The sequence below is a fragment of the Puma concolor genome, chromosome D3 (genome assembly GCF_028749965.1).
Source record: "Puma concolor isolate L17-30 chromosome D3, mPumCon1.1.hap2, whole genome shotgun sequence".
NCBI classification, from domain to species: domain Eukaryota; kingdom Metazoa; phylum Chordata; class Mammalia; order Carnivora; family Felidae; genus Puma; species Puma concolor.
In genome coordinates, this window is record NC_141678.1 from 74,245,642 (window position 1) to 74,263,383 (window position 17,742).

Consider the following 17,742-nt stretch of genomic DNA (forward strand, 5'->3'; position numbering starts at 1 on the left):
TGAATCAATCACCACTGGCCAATGAGTTAATCAATATGCCTAAGTAATGAAGCCTTCATAAAAACCCAAAAAGGAGGGGGTTCAGAGGGTTTCCAGGTGGGGGAGCCAGAACATTTCCACATGCCACCATGTCAGGCCCCAACTCCATGAGGACAGAAGCTTCTTTGCTTGCTGCTGTGCTCTATGTATCTCTTCATCCTACTATTGATGTGTAACCTTCAATAATCTTTGCAATAAATCAGTAATCTAGTGAGTAAACAAGTTTCCCGAGTTGTTTGAGCAAATTAATAAAACTTAAGGAAGGCATTGTGGGTTATAGCCACTTGGCTGGAACTACAGGTAACAATGAGAGCTTGAAATTGGCATCTGTACTGGGGAGGGGGTGGTCATTGGAACCTGTAGTTTGTAGCTGGGCAGTTAGAAGCACAGGTAACCTTGGCTTTCAGTTGGTGTCGGAAGTAGAGGACTATCTAGTGGGGCTGAGCTCTTTACCTGTGGAATCTAGGTATAATGTCAGAATCGAGTTGAATTCTCAGATACCCTACTGGTGTCAGAGAATTGCTTGTTGGTATGGGGAAGCCCCCCCCCCCCCCCCGCCACACACACACGTTGGACTTGGTCCAGGATCCCAAAAGAGGTTCCCTCTTCAGTAATCTTACCCTAAAGCACTTAAATAAAGCCCTTTCTATCATCTCTTCAAAATCTTATGTATTTTAACTGGACATGGTCTGAAACCAAGGAAGCAGAGGTAGGTATTAAGGCCTTTGCTATCTTAAAAACCACTATTAGTAGAGTTGGAAACTATATACTCACCCACAGGGTTCTTTAATTTTATAGCTTTGTACTTAGGAGTTTTAGATTTGTTTCTTCTTTGATTCAACATGTAAGGTAACTCTGATGGTAAAGACACTGTTTCTTGTACAGAGTGTTCAGGGTTTTTATTGCACAACCCAAAGTTCTCCAAGACCAGCTGTCTTTATTACAGAACCACACAAATTAGATCTAACAGGGCATTTATTCGTGTCTCCAGCATACATTTGTTGAACACCTATTTTTAGCCAGGCTCCGAAGTGAACAAAGCATGCACAGATTCTCCCCACGCAGAGCTTGCAATCTAGATGGGAAAGTGAGTGATAATAAACAAGAAGACAGATACCAGCTGGGAAGAAGGCCTGGAAAAAAAATTAAAATAGAGTGATGCCACAGAAAGTGAATGGGAGCCTTCTTTAGTTTTGGGGGCCCTACAAGATCCCTCTGAAGAAGCAGCATTTATTTTATTTTATTTTATTTTTTATTTTTTTTTTAATTTTTTTTCAACGTTTATTTATTTTTGGGACAGAGAGAGACAGAGCATGAACGGGGGAGGGGCAGAGAGAGAGGGAGACACAGAATCGGAAACAGGCTCCAGGCTCCGAGCCATCAGCCCAGAGCCTGATGCGGGGCTCGAACTCACGGACCGCGAGATCGTGACCTGGCTGAAGTCGGACGCTTAACCGACTGCGCCACCCAGGCGCCCCAGAAGCAGCATTTAAACTGAGAACCAAATGATAGTAAGAAATCAGTTTGTGAGACAGGGGTGGGGAAGGGTATAGGCAGAGGAAAGAGCCAGTGCAAAGACTCTAAGACAGGATGAAATGTGGCTCCTTGAAAGAAGAGAGAATAGAGAACAGTCATCCAGGTCATACAGCATTGTAAGGCAGGAAAAAGAACTCTGGGTTTTATTTTCAGTTTGATGAATCCCATTGGAAAATGTGAAGCAGGAAAATGATGTTGTCTGACTATAATTTGAGGGAAAATTTGCTTGTTATATGGAGAAGGATGGGGGAAAGGCAAAGCTGGAGGCGTGAAGACAAGTTAGGAGACTCTTATTAGCTGTAGTGACCATGCGGTTGGTTCAAATGGAGACCCTTTCAAGAGTGAAGGGGGCCACTGTTAACAGAATAGGAGTGGCAACTGGGCCTATGGTGAGAACATGGGGTGGCTTGATCCTTTATAGTTGTCTTGGTAACATAGCGGAGACTTTATGCCGTTTCGTTTAATTCCTGCAATTAACTCTGTGTGCCCAGCACATGATAGGTGCCCAATAAATGTTTGTTGGGCGAGTGAATGCATGAACCTGGGGGAGATGAGTATCCTTGCTTTATAAATGGAGCTGTGCTTCAAATATATGGTGAAGCCAATTTTTTACTATAAAACCCATATTCTTTTCTCAAATTTTCACCTCATGCCTCAGTGTTGCTTTTTAAGCGTATCTAAATCATCTCATATATATTTCCATTTTTTTCCTTTATTTCCTTCTTTCTTCTGGGTTTAGTGTTCTCCATACAGAGGTTCTGTAAATGTGTTTGCTGTCCCAGTTTTTATCAAAGGGAGGAATCAGAGAGGCCATTGACATGTCAGGTCCCCAGGCAATTTTTTGATCTTTTCTTTGAAGCGCCCTGGGTCACATTTAATGCCTGGGCTCATGAAGCCCTCACCTGGGGAATCTGTCAGGGTTGATTTAACAAGACTGATGACAGGCTGTGCCTTAATATTCCACTGGCTCCTTGTGCAAAGATCTCCCTCCTCTGTCCTCTTCTGTCCTTCCAGGAAATCAGTACCACCTTACTTCCAGGTGAGGAGACCTAGGAATCCTTTCCAAAGTATTCAGCATGCTCTTTACAGACAGAGGAGATTTTCATGTTGGATAAATTGCACCAAACTCTCAACAAAAAAGATGACTTCACTCTCCTGCTTTGAATTATGGGTATTGAAAAATGCAAATATGTGATTTTATGTAATCTGTATTGTAAATTGTACATATTTCTGGCTTACTCCATAAACATTCAAAGCAGACGTATCTTCTGACGAGATCAGGTTAAATATAAGACTGACTTTTAGGGAGTGGTATGCACAGGCCTCATGATCTTTTCACGCTTGATGAGCTTGTGTGCCTCTGTGTGTGTGTGCGCGTGCGTGCGTGCATAAGCGTGTGCATGTGTGCATGCATACATTTGTGCTCATTATGACCCTGCTGATCCTTTATAATTAATAACGGATGCAACCCAGTCAGTGTTGTTATGCTGGAGAAAAATGTTCCAGCCTGCATTCTTACACTCATTCCTCGTATTTTATCCTACTCATTTGTTTTGCTTAAGACAATGTAAACCTATCTGCTATGAGATATAGTATATCTTTGCTAATCTTTGTGATTCTTCAATAAGTAAACCTTACCTATAGTTGGATTTATGAAACTAGTTTCTGTTTTAGACCCTAGGAAAAGTCTACTCTTTCACATGATGTTGAAGGATTTTAAGGTGAATAATATTCTAGTCCCACCCTTGGCTTAATTAGGGGAAAGACAATGGACTTAATGCTAGTCTGTGTTTGTCATTGTGTAAATATGAGTGAGAAGATTAGCTGCTGAGTCACATTATCAGAGAAGAGCAGAGCCAGCTTTATGCTGAAATATAAACCCCCTAATAGTCATATATAGTGGTATATTCACCTTAATGAAGTCAACAGAAATATAGAGATAGAACAAATCTGAAACTTCTCTATTTTGTTATTAAGTGTAACTGGAAGCTTTCTGAAATTTAATATGCAAAGCACTTAGCTTTCATAATTTTTCCTCTTATTGTAATAATAATAATACCTACCCATATAGGCTCAGAGTTCAGCAGGAAAACTTTCACTCTGGCCGTAATAATATAGCTGGCTAAAAGAAACCCTTTGCTTGTTACTGGAACCTCAGGAAACAAGACAGTAAAGAAAGATATTTGGATTTTCCTTTTTAAAATTTGGTAGAAATGTTAGAGGAAGAGCATTCTTTGATGTTATGGAAGTAGATTGATTTCCCCAAATTTCTTTGAGACACACACAGACCTTCCATAAACTGGAAAGTGTCAGATATAGCAAATGTATTCTTGGTGACAGATAGCTTACTGTGATTATTTTTCCCACTAAAATGTTAACATTTTCCTTTCCGTATTTTGACTTAATGGAGTGAATTATGATATTTGTCCTTTCGTTAAAAAATACCAGAAAGTAAAATGTCAATCTGTAATGGAAAACGTGATCATGTTTTTCCTTGGGCGGGGGCGGGTGGGGGTGGGGGGCACCCAGGGTGGTGATTTTGCAGAGATCACATAACCCAATCTGTGTTCCTGCAGCTTGCTGCATGGTTTCCTCTCATCTTAGAACAAATCTGGGAAACTTAGGCAAAGCTAATTTCATGAGAACTGTCTTATAACAATTCTTAGTTTATAAAAAAAAAAACAAAACTCCAACTCATGGCATTTCTTTGCTGAGGTCATGATTCTTTCTCAGTGAGAACAGTCACTATGGATATGAACAGGCAAGAGAGGATATTCCCACATGAAAGTCCCTTTCTCGGTTAAAAAAAAATGGGCAAACGCAGAATGCAGAATTCTGAGTAGCAATCTTTTTATAAGTATAATTTTGGTAAACCACTCACACTGTTGAATATTTCATGACTTTTTTCAGCCCCAAATTGTTATTATCCAAAAAATGTTCACCAACCCTAAAGTTAAAGAGGATTATCGAATGGAGAACTACTCTGTCCTGCTGGGCTCTGAGCAAGGCACTAAGTTGCCTGTTACTCTGCTCTGAGGAGGCCTGAATATTCACCTAAATAGCAGATAGCAGGGACTGGGGGTGGGGGGTGGGGAGGGCATAGCTGTAAACATCTTTGTGCTAATGATGACTTTTCTCACTGGGAGCAGCTGGGGGTGAAAGTTGTCAAAGACAAAATTATAAATGTTTTATATCGGAAAATGCTAGGTGGGTTTAAAACAGTGGTCAATTGATTAGGCTACTGCCAAGAAGTAAACAATAGGCTTATTAAAGCCATAATTAGTCATTGTTGACATATTGTATTTTTAATCAGAGCTCCAGCAGGGGATAAAGTAGCTGAAATAATCTCGTGCTTTGTCAAGTAGAAGTAAAACCAGCTCTTTAAAATGTAGCTGTGCCTTTTTCCTGAGATTTCTACACCACCTTTGTTCTGAGAAATTTGGGGACTTCATTTTAAGTTACAAAGTAACCTACATGAATTGATGAATTACGTTGTGGTTGTGTTATACTGTGTCATTGTTCAGAGTGCTTTTTTTCTTTTTGTAGTTCTCTAGTTCTTGGCAACAGTAGAAGGGGAATTTGTGATGACTGACTGTGTTAAGCCAGGTATTTTTTACATACTTAACCAACTGCAGGTACAGACCCTAACAATCCAGGGTTAAGTAATTTGCTCACGGCCACATGGTGGCTAAATGGCTGAAACTGAACTTTTAAACACAGGGCTGTGGCCTCCAACAGCTGTGTCCTACATCCCATCACGGTCAACACTTGATCTGCGAATCCAACTTGATCAGCCAAGGCCCCCAGAATGCTGCTTCTGCTTCCACCTAAGCCACGTTTGCTGTATTCAGTGGCATGGGGTATACTTGCTGCCTCCAGGACGTGAGCACCCTGCTCATCCCAGTCTTTGTCTCTTCCCTTCCCACATCAGAGTCCAGCCCACATCTCCTCTCCTCCACGAAGCCCTCCTGGTTATTTCTGTCCCCACTCCTGCATCTCTTTATGAATTTTTCTTTTTTTTTCCTCCAAATTTTTATTTAAATTCCAGTCAGTTAACATAGAGTATGATATTAGCTTTGGGTGTGGATTTAGTGGTGCATCACTTACAGCACCCAGTGCTCATCACAACAAATGCCCTCCTTAATCTCCATCACTTATTTCACCCATCCCCCCACCTACCTCCCCTCTAGTAACCCTCATTTGTTGTCTGTACTTAAGAGTCTGTTTCTTGATTTGCCTCTTTTTCACCCCCTCTGTTTATTTGCTTTGTTTCTTAAATTCCAGATATGAGTGAAATCATATGGTATTTGTCTTTCTCTGACTTATTTTGCTTAACATAATACTCTCGAGCTCCATCTGTGTCTTTGCAAATGGTTAAGATTTCATTCTTTCTGATGGCTTGGTGTGTGTGTATATATATATATATATATATATATATATATATATATATATATATACACACATTCACACATACACACACACACACACACACACACACACACACACACCCCACATCTTCTTTATCCATTCTTCAGTCGATGGACATTTGGGCTCTTTCCATAACTGGGCTCTCAGAGATAGTGCTGCTATAGAAATCGAGGTGCATGTATCCCTTCAAATTGGTATGTTTGTATCCACTGGGTAAATACCTAGTTATGCAATTTCTGGGTCATAGGGTGGTTCTATTTTTAACTTTTTGAGGAAACTGCATACTGTTTTCCAGAATGGCTGTACCAGTTTTCATTCCCAACAACAGTGTAAGAGGGTTCCTCTTTCTCTGTATCCTTGCCAATACCTGTTGTTTCCTGTGTTAATTTTAGCCATTCTTACAGGTGTCAGGTGATACCTCATTGTAGTTTTGATTTGTATTTCCCTGATGATGAGTGATGATGAACATCTTTTCATGTGTCTGCTGGACATCTGTATGTCTTTGGAAAAATGTCTATTCATGCCTTCGCCCATTTTTAATTGGATTATTTATTTTGGGGGCTATCTGAGCTTTTCACTCTCCCCTGAATACCTTTTAAATTTAGAGCCATAGATTTTCTATTGTAGAGCTCATTTCAAATAACTTACCAGATATAAAGACTTAACAGTTATTTGTTTTCTTTCCAACCACATAAGGGTTAAGAACCACATGTAATAGCATTCTGTATTTTCTACTTTATACACATTGAAGCTTTATACACATGGAAGTTTTATACACATTGAAGCTTTATACACATGGAAGTTTTATACACATTGCAGAAATAAAATTCTAATCTAGAAATTTGAATTAACATAACCAGGTACATAATACAGAAAGAACGTTTGACATAAATAAGCACTTTCTTTGGACTAATTCCATTCTTTGTAGATATAATCTTTTTCAGCATTTATTAAGCTCATAAAAATGCTTCCTGTTAAATATAATTTAAAACAACAACCGGCCAACATTCTTTTCCTAAAGAAGCCTTGGATTTTTAATCTTTTTTTTTTACTTTTGGAACTACATGGTTCTGAGTTACCTAGCATTAGGTTTAAGTGAGAAAATTGTGTTAACATGAAACTCATTCTTTTTTTATAGATATGTGAGCCCATAGATGCTATCTAACTTGGCTTCCTCACATTTCAGAGATGCAGAATTTGTGGGTAGATATTTTGATTAGTATGCCCTTTCTCAGATAATGAAGCAAAGCAGTACAAGTTTGGCAAGATGTCATCAAATCAGCAGCCAGCTGGAAAATGATCACAATTTTGCAAGATTATTAGGCCAGTGTCTGAAAACTTAGGAAAACATCTTATTAAATGCTCATCTCTTTAGCTTAAACCCATATCTTTTTTCCATGTGGAGACATTAAGGGTTGAAGCTTTAATTTACATATATACACTCAACGTTTTCCATATGTCACATAACTTTACAAAGAAAAAAGATAGATTGACTGCTGTCATAGAGGATGGTGTGCCCTTTTTGTAATAAGGGAAAGCAACTGTCCCGTGGCTGCAGCTGGTGGGTCCACTGAGGCAGGCACCTATGGTGGGAAAGGAACCATCTTCCCAACCAGCCACTGTCTCAGGAGATGATATGTCTTCATGAATGGGGTCCACTCTGCTCTCCTGTTAGCTACAGTGTGAAACTAGGGGTTACACGCGTTGTTCAAATTAGGAATCATTCACTGGCAGTGAGGAGTCTCAGTGCGAACAGATGGTGTGGTGGTTCTCAAACTTGACTGTACACTGGAATCATCTGGAGAGCATTAAAAAAATACTAATGCTTTTGTCTCACCATCAGAAGTCAGATTTACGTGAAATAGGGTGTGGTCATCATGGAGTTTTAAACGCAGCCAAGTTTGAGAACCATTAAGTTGGGAAAACCCATTTTTGGGTCTCACTGAATGGCTTCAGGGAAGATGTCAACCTCTGTTTTACACTTCCTAATGTGCTGTATTGCCTCGAAGGTTTTTCTCAGTCCTGGAAGAGATATAGGTCAAAGATTCTTTCCATGAAATGTCTTTGCTGAATTTTAAGAAATTTACATTTTTCCCCCTAAAGTCCTGGGTGAAAGGACCCACAAAAGCATTTTTTTAAAAGTAGGACTCTCTAATAAAAAGTAAGCCCTATGGCTCCCTTATGAAGACAAACATAAAACCTTTTCAGGTCAAATACTAAATCTTCCAAAACATTTGTAAAGCTTAATTTACTTAATTCAAACATTTATGCGTTGTCTTCAGTGCATGTAGTATATGTGTTTTGAGTGAGTAAATAATGTTTTGAGGACTCCTCCTAATTGTCAGGGGAGCAGTTTGTACAGTGTGTGAGGGAACAAAATGACATGTAGCTAGAAAACCATGGTAAGGGCATGTAATAGTGTGTATCAGCAGAAGAAGGAATCTGCTAGCTATGTGCCAAGCTTTACAGATGGCAATCAATAGGAGGAAATTGCTCTCAACTGTAACAAGATCAAATTAGATAAACGGACTCTTTTCTTGACCAATGGGTTTTTCTACTCTAGACTGAGTTGCTGAAGGAGGTTAAGAGTCTCAGACTTCTGGAATAGTTTCCTGCAGGTGTACCTCAAGGTGAAAAAAGAGGGAGAAAAACAGTTTCCAAATCTGGCTGCTCTTCTGTCATACCGAAATGGATTATGTAAATTCTGAGTTCCAGGACCTGCCTACAGAGATTCCGATTGAGCCTTTCTGGAAAGTCCTTAAGAGTTTGTACTTGTAAACACCCCAGGGAATATTGTTGCTCAGCCAACATTGGGACCCACTGGGTTTTCTGCACACCCAACTTCTGTTGCGGTGCTGTTTCACAGGCTCCTGACAACCAGTCTGCCTTGCTGTGTCCCAGGGATTCTCGATTACTCATTCCTGATTTGTGAGCACATTTGCTCAGTAGATTGGCTAGCAGGACCCTGTCAAATAAGGAAGATTTTTATAAATAAGAAATTAATGTAAATGTGAGAATTAGGCTCATATAGTGCATATCAGGCCCTTTCCATTCAGAAGGATGTTATTATCCAAATACACATGATTCTTACTAGTAAGTGACTTTATTGTAAACAAGGATTAATTAACACCTGGCTAGTGGAGCTCAGCTAAAAAAATTATTTTAAAAATAAATAAGTGTTATGTAAATAAATAAATAGAATTTAAAATTAATTAAATTAATCTTTTTAAATTTTTTTTTTTTTTTTTTAGAGAGAGAGCACGCAAGTAGGGTATAGGGGCAGAGGGGGAGAGAGAGAGAGAGAGAGAGAGAGAGAGAGAGAGAGAGAGCAGGCTCCACGCTCATTGAAGAGCCCAGTGCAGGACTTGATCCCAAGATCCTGGGATCACGACTTGAGCCAAAATCAAGAGTCAGATGCTCAACCAATAGAGCCACCCAGGCGCCCCAATTTAAAATAAGATTTGTAAATTAAAATACGACATTCTTACTTTGTTGGGCTTTCAAAATAACTCCACTGAGTATAATTCATATACCATAAAATCTACCCTTTTAACATATACAATTCAGTGGTTTCTAGCACATTCACAAAGATATGCTACCACTATTATCTAAATCCAGAACATTTTCATTATCCCTTTCCCATCAGCAGTCACTCTCCATCCTTCCTCTCTATCCCCTGGCAAACACTAACTGAAATTCTGTCTCCATGAGTTTGCCTATTCTGGACATTACATATGTATTGAATCGCGGATTATGTGACCTTTTACACCTGGCTTCTTCTATCTAGCATATTGTCAAGGTTCATCCATGTCATAGCATGTGTTCATACTTCATCCTTTCTGTGACTGAGTGATATTCCACTGTGTGGCCATGCCACATTTTGTTTATGTAGTCACCCATTAATGGACATTTGGGTTGTTTCCAGTTCGGGACTATTATGAGCATTTGTGTACAAGTTTTTGTGTGGATATCTGTTTGCATTTCTTTTGGGTATAGACCTAAGAATATTGGTAATTTATAAGCTGGCTGATCAATAAATGGGGGTATACTACTATTCCCTCAAATTGTATATATGTTTGAAATTTCTTGTAATAAGAAGTAAAGAAAATAAAAGGAAAAAAAACCCACACAGTTTCAAAAGTTCCCACAAAATGAAGCTAACAGGCAAAAAATGTGACTTTTGAGAAAAAAAAAACCATTTAGACACATAAAATATTTATTGCCTCAGAAGTGGGTTTAATATATGAGAATAATAAAGAATGTGAGAATAATATATCAATAGAGACAAATCAAGTTAAAGCTGACTTATGTTAGAATTTTTATCCCTTATTTTCAGGGTAAGTAAGCTGAACTTTAGAGTTCAATAGCTTCTTGGTTTATCTCTATTTCACTGAATCCCTTAATCATAAAAATGGATACTTTTATCTTTTAAAATAGATGTGATTGCTCCAAAAAACACATTGTCAGCTTAAGTAAAGGCAGTTTGATCAAGTTGATATTGATTTATATTTATAATTGGGTTTGAATTTTCCATATAGGCTCACATCCATTAATTATAAATAGTCATTAAGAAGAATCAGAATGAAAATTAAAACCTTCCTAAAAGAACAAAATGCTAGGGGCGCCTGGGTGGCGCAGTCGGTTAAGCGTCCGACTTCAGCCAGGTCACGATCTCGCGGTCCGTGAGTTCGAGCCCCGCGTCAGGCTCTGGGCTGATGGCTCAGAGCCTGGAGCCTGTTTCCTATTCTGTGTCTCCCTCTCTCTCTGCCCCTCCCCCGTTCATGCTCTGTCTCTCTCTGTCCCAAAAATAAATAAAAAACGTTGAAAAAAAAATTAAAAAAAAATGCTAAAGAATACACTAAAGAAAACTTTCTGTTTGTTTGTTTGTTTTAAATTACCCCTACCTTTCTTTCCTCCAGAAAATGTGTTCTGTTTTACTGATGCATAGATGCTATACATAGGTCCTTGAGTATCGTCTATAATTTAACCTGTAGGACAGGAGTGTGGTTATGAAAAGCAGAATTTCAAGGTCAGTCAATGAGAACCACCCATGGGCTATCACTCACACAATGAAATTTTTGCTATGAGAATTCCAGATCTCAAGATGTTCCTTCTGGAGCCCAATATAAGCCAGTCAAATAAAGATGAATGAGGAAATATTAAACATCTGTCCATTTTATGTTTGACAGCATTATTTTATTTAAAGCACCTACAAAGTGATATCACTGATACTTTGTCTACTGTTTTAAGCTTTCCAAAGTGTCTTAAGACTATTAAGTTGGTTTTCATTAGTAAGTTCAAATCACAGGGTCATAGGTTGTCATGGCATTTTTAAGATTGTTACATGGAGAAGTACAGAGAACAGTACACATGCAGAGAACATCAAAGTTTGCATGGGTAAGTCTGTCTGTGTGATAGTCATCCATACATCTCTGTAGCATTTGGTAAACTCCCCTCTAGAGAAAAGAGAGTATATCCTCAGAGCCACATAGACTATCATGCAAAATAAGAGGTGCCAATGGGAGTGTGTCAGATGGGTGAATGGATGCATTCACAGAGAAGCCTAGTTCTGAGCTGTGACGTCTTCAACTGACAAGTTTAGACGTTCTCTGCCAATACAAATCTCACTTCCAAAAATTATAGTCCCTGTGTATTTTCTGTTTTCCTGGGTTCTTTGAAACTGCTTCTTTGAAGATATAAATATTCTATTTTGATAAAGTTTTTATATTCTTGTGCAAGTTAAAATAGAAAAATGAGCTCAGGAAGTGAGACCCGGAAGGTACCATAGTTATTATTTAATCTAAATATTCACCTCACAGTTGAGGAAGCAGGGAGAATATGTCCTGAACTTGGAGGGACACCACGTCCACCAACTGCTCAAAGATTAATTACATTAATTATGGCATTTGCATGGCTCTGATACTCAACACATATGAACTGAGCTCCTAATACATGCCGACCATGGTACTGGACCCTGTGGCTCCAGCAGTGGACAAAGAATATTAAGTTCCTGAGCAAATGGAATTTATGTTGAACAAGAATGATGCATATTGGGGGATGGAGGGGAAGAAAGAGAGAAAGAAACTAGGGGCAGCCTCATTTGAGATAGTCTAAATCTGAAAATCATGTTCCTGTCAATAACCAGAGAAAATTCCCTTCCCCCATAGGATGAAAATATTTCTACTTTCTACCTATATAACTCACTTTTCATTTCAAATTATAACAAAAAACAGTCTTGGGTTTCCTTTTTAGAAACTGTCATCCCACAAATCATCTAACTTCTGTGCATGTGACTTCTCATCTGTAAACTGAGGACTAGACCACAGGATTACTTAGGTAGGTTTCCCTCTTCCTTTGAGACTCTTCATTAAGCAGAGCCTCACAAATGTTTTGAATTCTTTTTCCACTCTTCCCATCCCCTTACCATCCCACGAAGGGCTCTGAGGATGATGCCTCAGTTCCTATATCTGAAAAGACCTCCTGGTTCTTGTGGTATAGCTTGGGATGTAGTGATAATGGTAGAGAGTCCACATGTTTCCTGAAGCACAGCAATCTTCTGGCTTTTTCTTTCCTTTTAGATCCATAGAACCAAAAACTGACAAGACCATCAATCATTGTGCAGGAATAAATACTGCTAAACTTGTCAGCTTTTTGATCCTTCCCAGATCATTTTTTTTTAGCTCAGTTCTTGGAAAAGGAAACCTTGCCAAGGCTTTAATTTTTCTTTGTGGTGTCATATTTGCCATGCCAAGGATAGAATATTGAGGTCATATGATTTTAAGACTCAGAAAATCACATGGTAATAAAAGAGGAACCAAACTATATATGAGTAGTGATATAAAAACGAGAAATAAAATTCATTTTCGAAAGAAACTTAAGAGGCAAACTATCTCATGCCGAGTTTACTTTGTCAGTTTCTTTAACTGGTCTGCTGGAGACACTAAATAAACATTTTCCATAGTGCCAAGCTTTGCACTCATTTTGGGTGGAATTTTTGTTAAATGCCACAAAATATGCACAACCCTTCACTTATAGAAAACAGCCAGTGTAGGCCACAGTGAAATTGATCCATGGTTAGCCAGTTCACTCTGGACTAGAACCTGGCTGAGAGGCAACTCCAGTATTGCCCCAAGTGAGTTTATGTACCAACAACAGAGACAAATTGACTGCATATCAGGAATATGTGGTAGGTCATGTAGCTGGCTACTGATGATAGCCCCATTCTACAGGTGGAAAGGCATCTCCCATGCAGTGCTCCGGTATCTTCTTCCTTATATCTAGGTCCTCCCGTTGTTATAAGATTAAATACAAGTTCATCTTCCTCTACAAAATCTTTGCAGACCACTGCAATCCATGAAGATTACCATTTTGTGTGAACTAAAAGCACAACTATTTGACTCATTTATCAATTAAGCATGTTCCCCATCTTGTAAAATTATGTTGTAGTTTCTTCTTTAAGTTTTAAGTATACATGTGCCTTATCAGAAACTAGATGATAAATTACATTGAAGAAGTTTTCATCTTTGGGCCTGATACCGTATATTGAATATATTTAGATAGATTTGCTCAAGACGAAGCTTGTCCTAACAGTGTCACAGAAAATATTACAAAAAAACATAGCTAACTTTAAGCAAAATTTTACAGTATGCTGCTAAATCTTCTTGACTCTATTATTTTCATTTCTCCAGGAGCTGCAGTATCCCCCAACTTTATCTTGCATTTAGGCAGCCAGTAGCTCTAACTTGTTCCCCCTGATCAAGACTTGTGCTCAGGGAAGAATTTAGCATTGGTCACTTATATCTCAGTTAGAATACATTTAACCTTTCCCAAGAGAATTAACCGTTTCACCCAGTAATACTGGTGAAATGATAGACTTTTTCATCCTTCAGAGGAGTTTCACATGAGCAAGTTTGGGAGAGAAAGAGAGAAGAACGCAGAGAGATGGTGGCATTGATATTCCCAAATAGGGGGAAATTATACTACTCTGGCAGCAATCTCCTCTAGCAACCCATTTGGCTCAGACTAGGAACAGCAACGTCTTCAACTGTAAAGTCCTGGTAAGATATTCAGGACCATCAAAACTCAGAACTAACCCCTGCTTTATAGACCGTCACTGAAAACATTTTCCCATGAAGAATTTCATGTCAATACTTGAGATGCCCATATCCTTTTATTAAGGAAGGCTGGCTGTTGATGGAAGCTAAGCATTTCTTCCAGAGCCATGATTATACTTTGTATAGATACTAAACAAAAGCAACAACAAAAAAGAGAGAACATTTACCATCAGCCAACATTCACCGTGAGAGTCCTATTCAGTGAAGAAAGCATATTATAGAGGAGTAGAGCTTTAGCATCGAAGTAGGTACTGGCAGCTCTCAAAACACTTTAACTCAAAAACAGTTTGTTAATTAAAGAAACATCCATCAATAATAAATTTAGCAGGATTTTGCAGCAGTAAGGTTCAAATTTTAGAAAATTCTAATGTAAAAAATTTGCCGATCTTCCAAATGATGTAACGATACTGATTTGCTAAGTACCTAATTATCATCTTTATCATTATTTATCCAAAGACATGAAACCTTTTAGTTTTGATGACTAACTAAAGTGACACCATCAAAAAATAAAGTTTTGTTTGAATTGATGAACATGTGCACTATTTTCTTACAGGTAGGAAATGATTAGAATTATCTAGCAATTTTCAGATATGTCTATGGGGTAACCTGTTGTTGGAAGTTAATTTTAATCACCCCATAACTGAAGAGTATGTTTTCTGGACCTGTAAAGGTGGGAAAATATCCTTTTGTCTCATATAATAGGAGAGATACTTTTCTAGGAATATCTTTATAGGCCTTCCTTTACATGGGCTATAACAAACCCCTTTCTGCAACTCATGAATCAGAGTTTTACCAAATGCCAAATTGTTTTGCTGACCTCAGGAGTGGAAATGTCAGTAAGTGTGTGGTAGGTGGTAGTGTAATTCAAAGGTATTACCAGCACGGGTGTTCTTGGCATTTACTCATGGCATCACCCATAGCCATTGTAACAGAAGAAATTAAGACTGAGGTAAAGGAGGTTAGGGCAATAAAAAAAAATGGCAAATGACATTCCTTCAGGTAGGTGAGATACTAGCAGAATTACCACAGCTATTCTTCTTCCTAGATTTTCTCCTTTTTCAAAGTCTGGAAAACATTCAGCAGATTTGCCAAATACAACAGATTTGCCTTTGGAGAACAGAGGCTTTGGTATTTCAAAACAGAAGATTGTTAGATGCTGCTTTTGAAATGATTTCAAATCAATGTTTTTAAAGGTTGTCATCTCAGTTGTTAAATTTTTTAAATTAAAAAGGAATATTTTGCATGCACATAATAGAAAGCTCATTATGCATGATTAGATGCAAAATGTTCCCCTAGGCTTTTCTCTTCCACTACCCATATATAATTTCAATCTCTTCCTAGCCTACCTGCATCATTTTGGGCAGGCTTTTCTGTTTCCTGTGACCTTCTTCTCTTCCTAGCACCATACTCCTGGTCCCAAAGGGCACTGGCTTTAAAACAAGGGCTGTGGCTCTTTAAGTTGTACTATCACTGGGGCAGTGGCTACTGTGGGTGTCATATAATCATATAGCCTTTTGTTCCATATTAGCTGACATGATGTAAAAAGCTTTGCACTGAGTGAGATAGTAGTAGGTGTGCTTTTCCTCCTGAAGCTGCTCTGTGCAAGCTCATTCAGAATTGGCAGAATGGAAGTAATCAACTATTTTAAGTTTGCAATGTAAATTTATGTTGTGTTTTGAAGGAAGGCAAAGGGGAACCAATTTTTCCCATAACCTACTGTTTTTCCTCTTCTATGCAGGCCTGCCGAGTCCATCACTATGACCGATGGGGACTATGACTATCTGATCAAACTCCTGGCCCTTGGAGATTCGGGGGTGGGGAAGACGACATTTCTTTATCGATACACAGACAATAAATTCAATCCCAAGTTTATCACCACTGTAGGGATAGACTTCCGGGAAAAACGTGTGGTGAGTCTTGACCCATACTGTTATGTTAACCTTGTTGTTGATCCTTCTCAGATTAAATAGAATTAAGGAGCTATGGTTACTGCATTGCAAAGAGTCTGTCTTTTTTTGCAGGAAATTCATAACCTGTCTCTTTAATTCAATTTAGAATATTTTTAATTTTGTCAACCATAAATCACATTTTTGCTAAGAAAAATGTTGAGTGACACTATCACTTGTCTCCAAAAGTATATAGGACAAATAAATATTTTATGGGTCTATATGAATTCTATGAATTCTCTAGGAATCTTTCAAAACCCGAACTATCCAGGTTGCCAAAGCATTCACTCTTGATCTGAGTTAAGTTTCTCAATAAGAACCAGTGGTGTTCATTTATCCACTCTTAAGAGAGAAGTTAATAAAAGGATGATTGGCAAATAGCTGGAATATGAGCTTTGTAAGTTCTTGCTGCATTTGTATTTATGTGTAGACTCAGCTATCAATCACTAGCTTATTATGAACAGAATGTGAGACCAGTCCATGCTATTTTACAAGATAAGGGAGTTTAAGTGAGAATTACAACTGCTTTCTGCTCCTATGCTAGACACTAATGACAGGAATAAAGATATTGTGACATGTGAGACATGTAGCATAGACACATAAGCTTAGCCAGATTTACTGCCACCCAAGGTATTTGTGATTGCCAACATGGCTGTGGCTTCCAATTGATGTCACAAGTCTACTCTTTTCTTTGAGAACTGGGGTGGGGGGAAGGAAATAGTGGTTGAGAAGTTAAATTCATGGTTCCTTATAAATCTTGTGCCTGATCTGAAAGTCAATACATTTTAGTGTAGTCTTGGCTTCTAACCTTGCTTCTAACCCCTCCCTTCCTGTGGCTTCACCGCTCCCAAATGCCTCCACTGATCTAGGTAGAAGTCCTTACAAAGTTTTCCCTTTAAACATTTTTACTAACACATACTTAGGAGAGCTGATTAGGTGTTAAAGTTGTTATGCTTTGCTGAAATAAGAAGTCAAAAGGCCATAATTTTGAAAATTTAAACATTAATAAAAAGGGCCTTTGGAAAAATGGCTACTAAAGGAAGACTTGAAATATCTTGTGTAAACTTACTAAGAAATTCTGTGCCTATTTTGTGGGTAGGTCATTTTGAAAGTCCACATCACAGTAAAAGATATTCAGGTATTTGTAAAGCATTTCACTGTTTTAGAAGTGCATTCACATGTGCTATTTAGGTTTGCAGGAACTCTGTAAAGTAGGAAGAGATTGTGGGTCTCAATTTGCTGTAAGACAATAAGATTCAAAGAAGTGAAATGAAGAGTTGATACTTGAACCTAGAACTTGGGTCCTCAATCTAATGTTTGCTGCCTCCATGAGGAAGTGACAGAAGGTGTCTAATTTAAGTTTGCAGTATGCCTAAATTGTGTTGAAAATCATACTTGTACTTGACATTTAAAAGTGAGAGTCTATGTGATACTTCTGGAAAAAAAACAGAGCAAATATTTATTCTGCACTCTGAACTTTGATTATAGTAATTGAGAAAAAACATACTGCGTGAACCCAGAGAATTTGAATGTTGACAAAATCCAAAGTAATATCAACTGATGAAAATTGTATCTTTTAGGTTTATAATGCACAGGGACCCAATGGATCATCAGGGAAAGCATTTAAGGTGCATCTTCAGCTGTGGGACACTGCAGGACAAGAACGGTAATAGTAAATT

General features: G+C 38.3%; 1 protein-coding gene across 8 annotated transcripts in view; it reads left to right on the top strand.

The window, feature by feature from the left end:
- RAB27B (RAB27B, member RAS oncogene family) overlaps window positions 1-17,742 on the top strand; it is a 147,269-nt gene that overhangs the window by 114,632 nt on the left and 14,895 nt on the right. For 4 of the 8 annotated variants that reach the window (XM_086683028.1, XM_086683034.1, XM_025931269.2 and 1 more), the window contains 2 exons: window positions 15,856-16,027; window positions 17,644-17,729. In XM_086683028.1, coding sequence (XP_086539154.1) covers window positions 15,875-16,027; window positions 17,644-17,729 — 239 coding nt within the window. In that variant the 5' untranslated portion in view covers window positions 15,856-15,874. Of the gene's footprint in view, window positions 1-12,236; window positions 12,340-15,176; window positions 15,311-15,855; window positions 16,028-17,643; window positions 17,730-17,742 lie in introns of those variants that run through there. The other 4 variants (XM_086683029.1, XM_086683030.1, XM_086683031.1 and 1 more) reach the window with 3 other exon arrangements.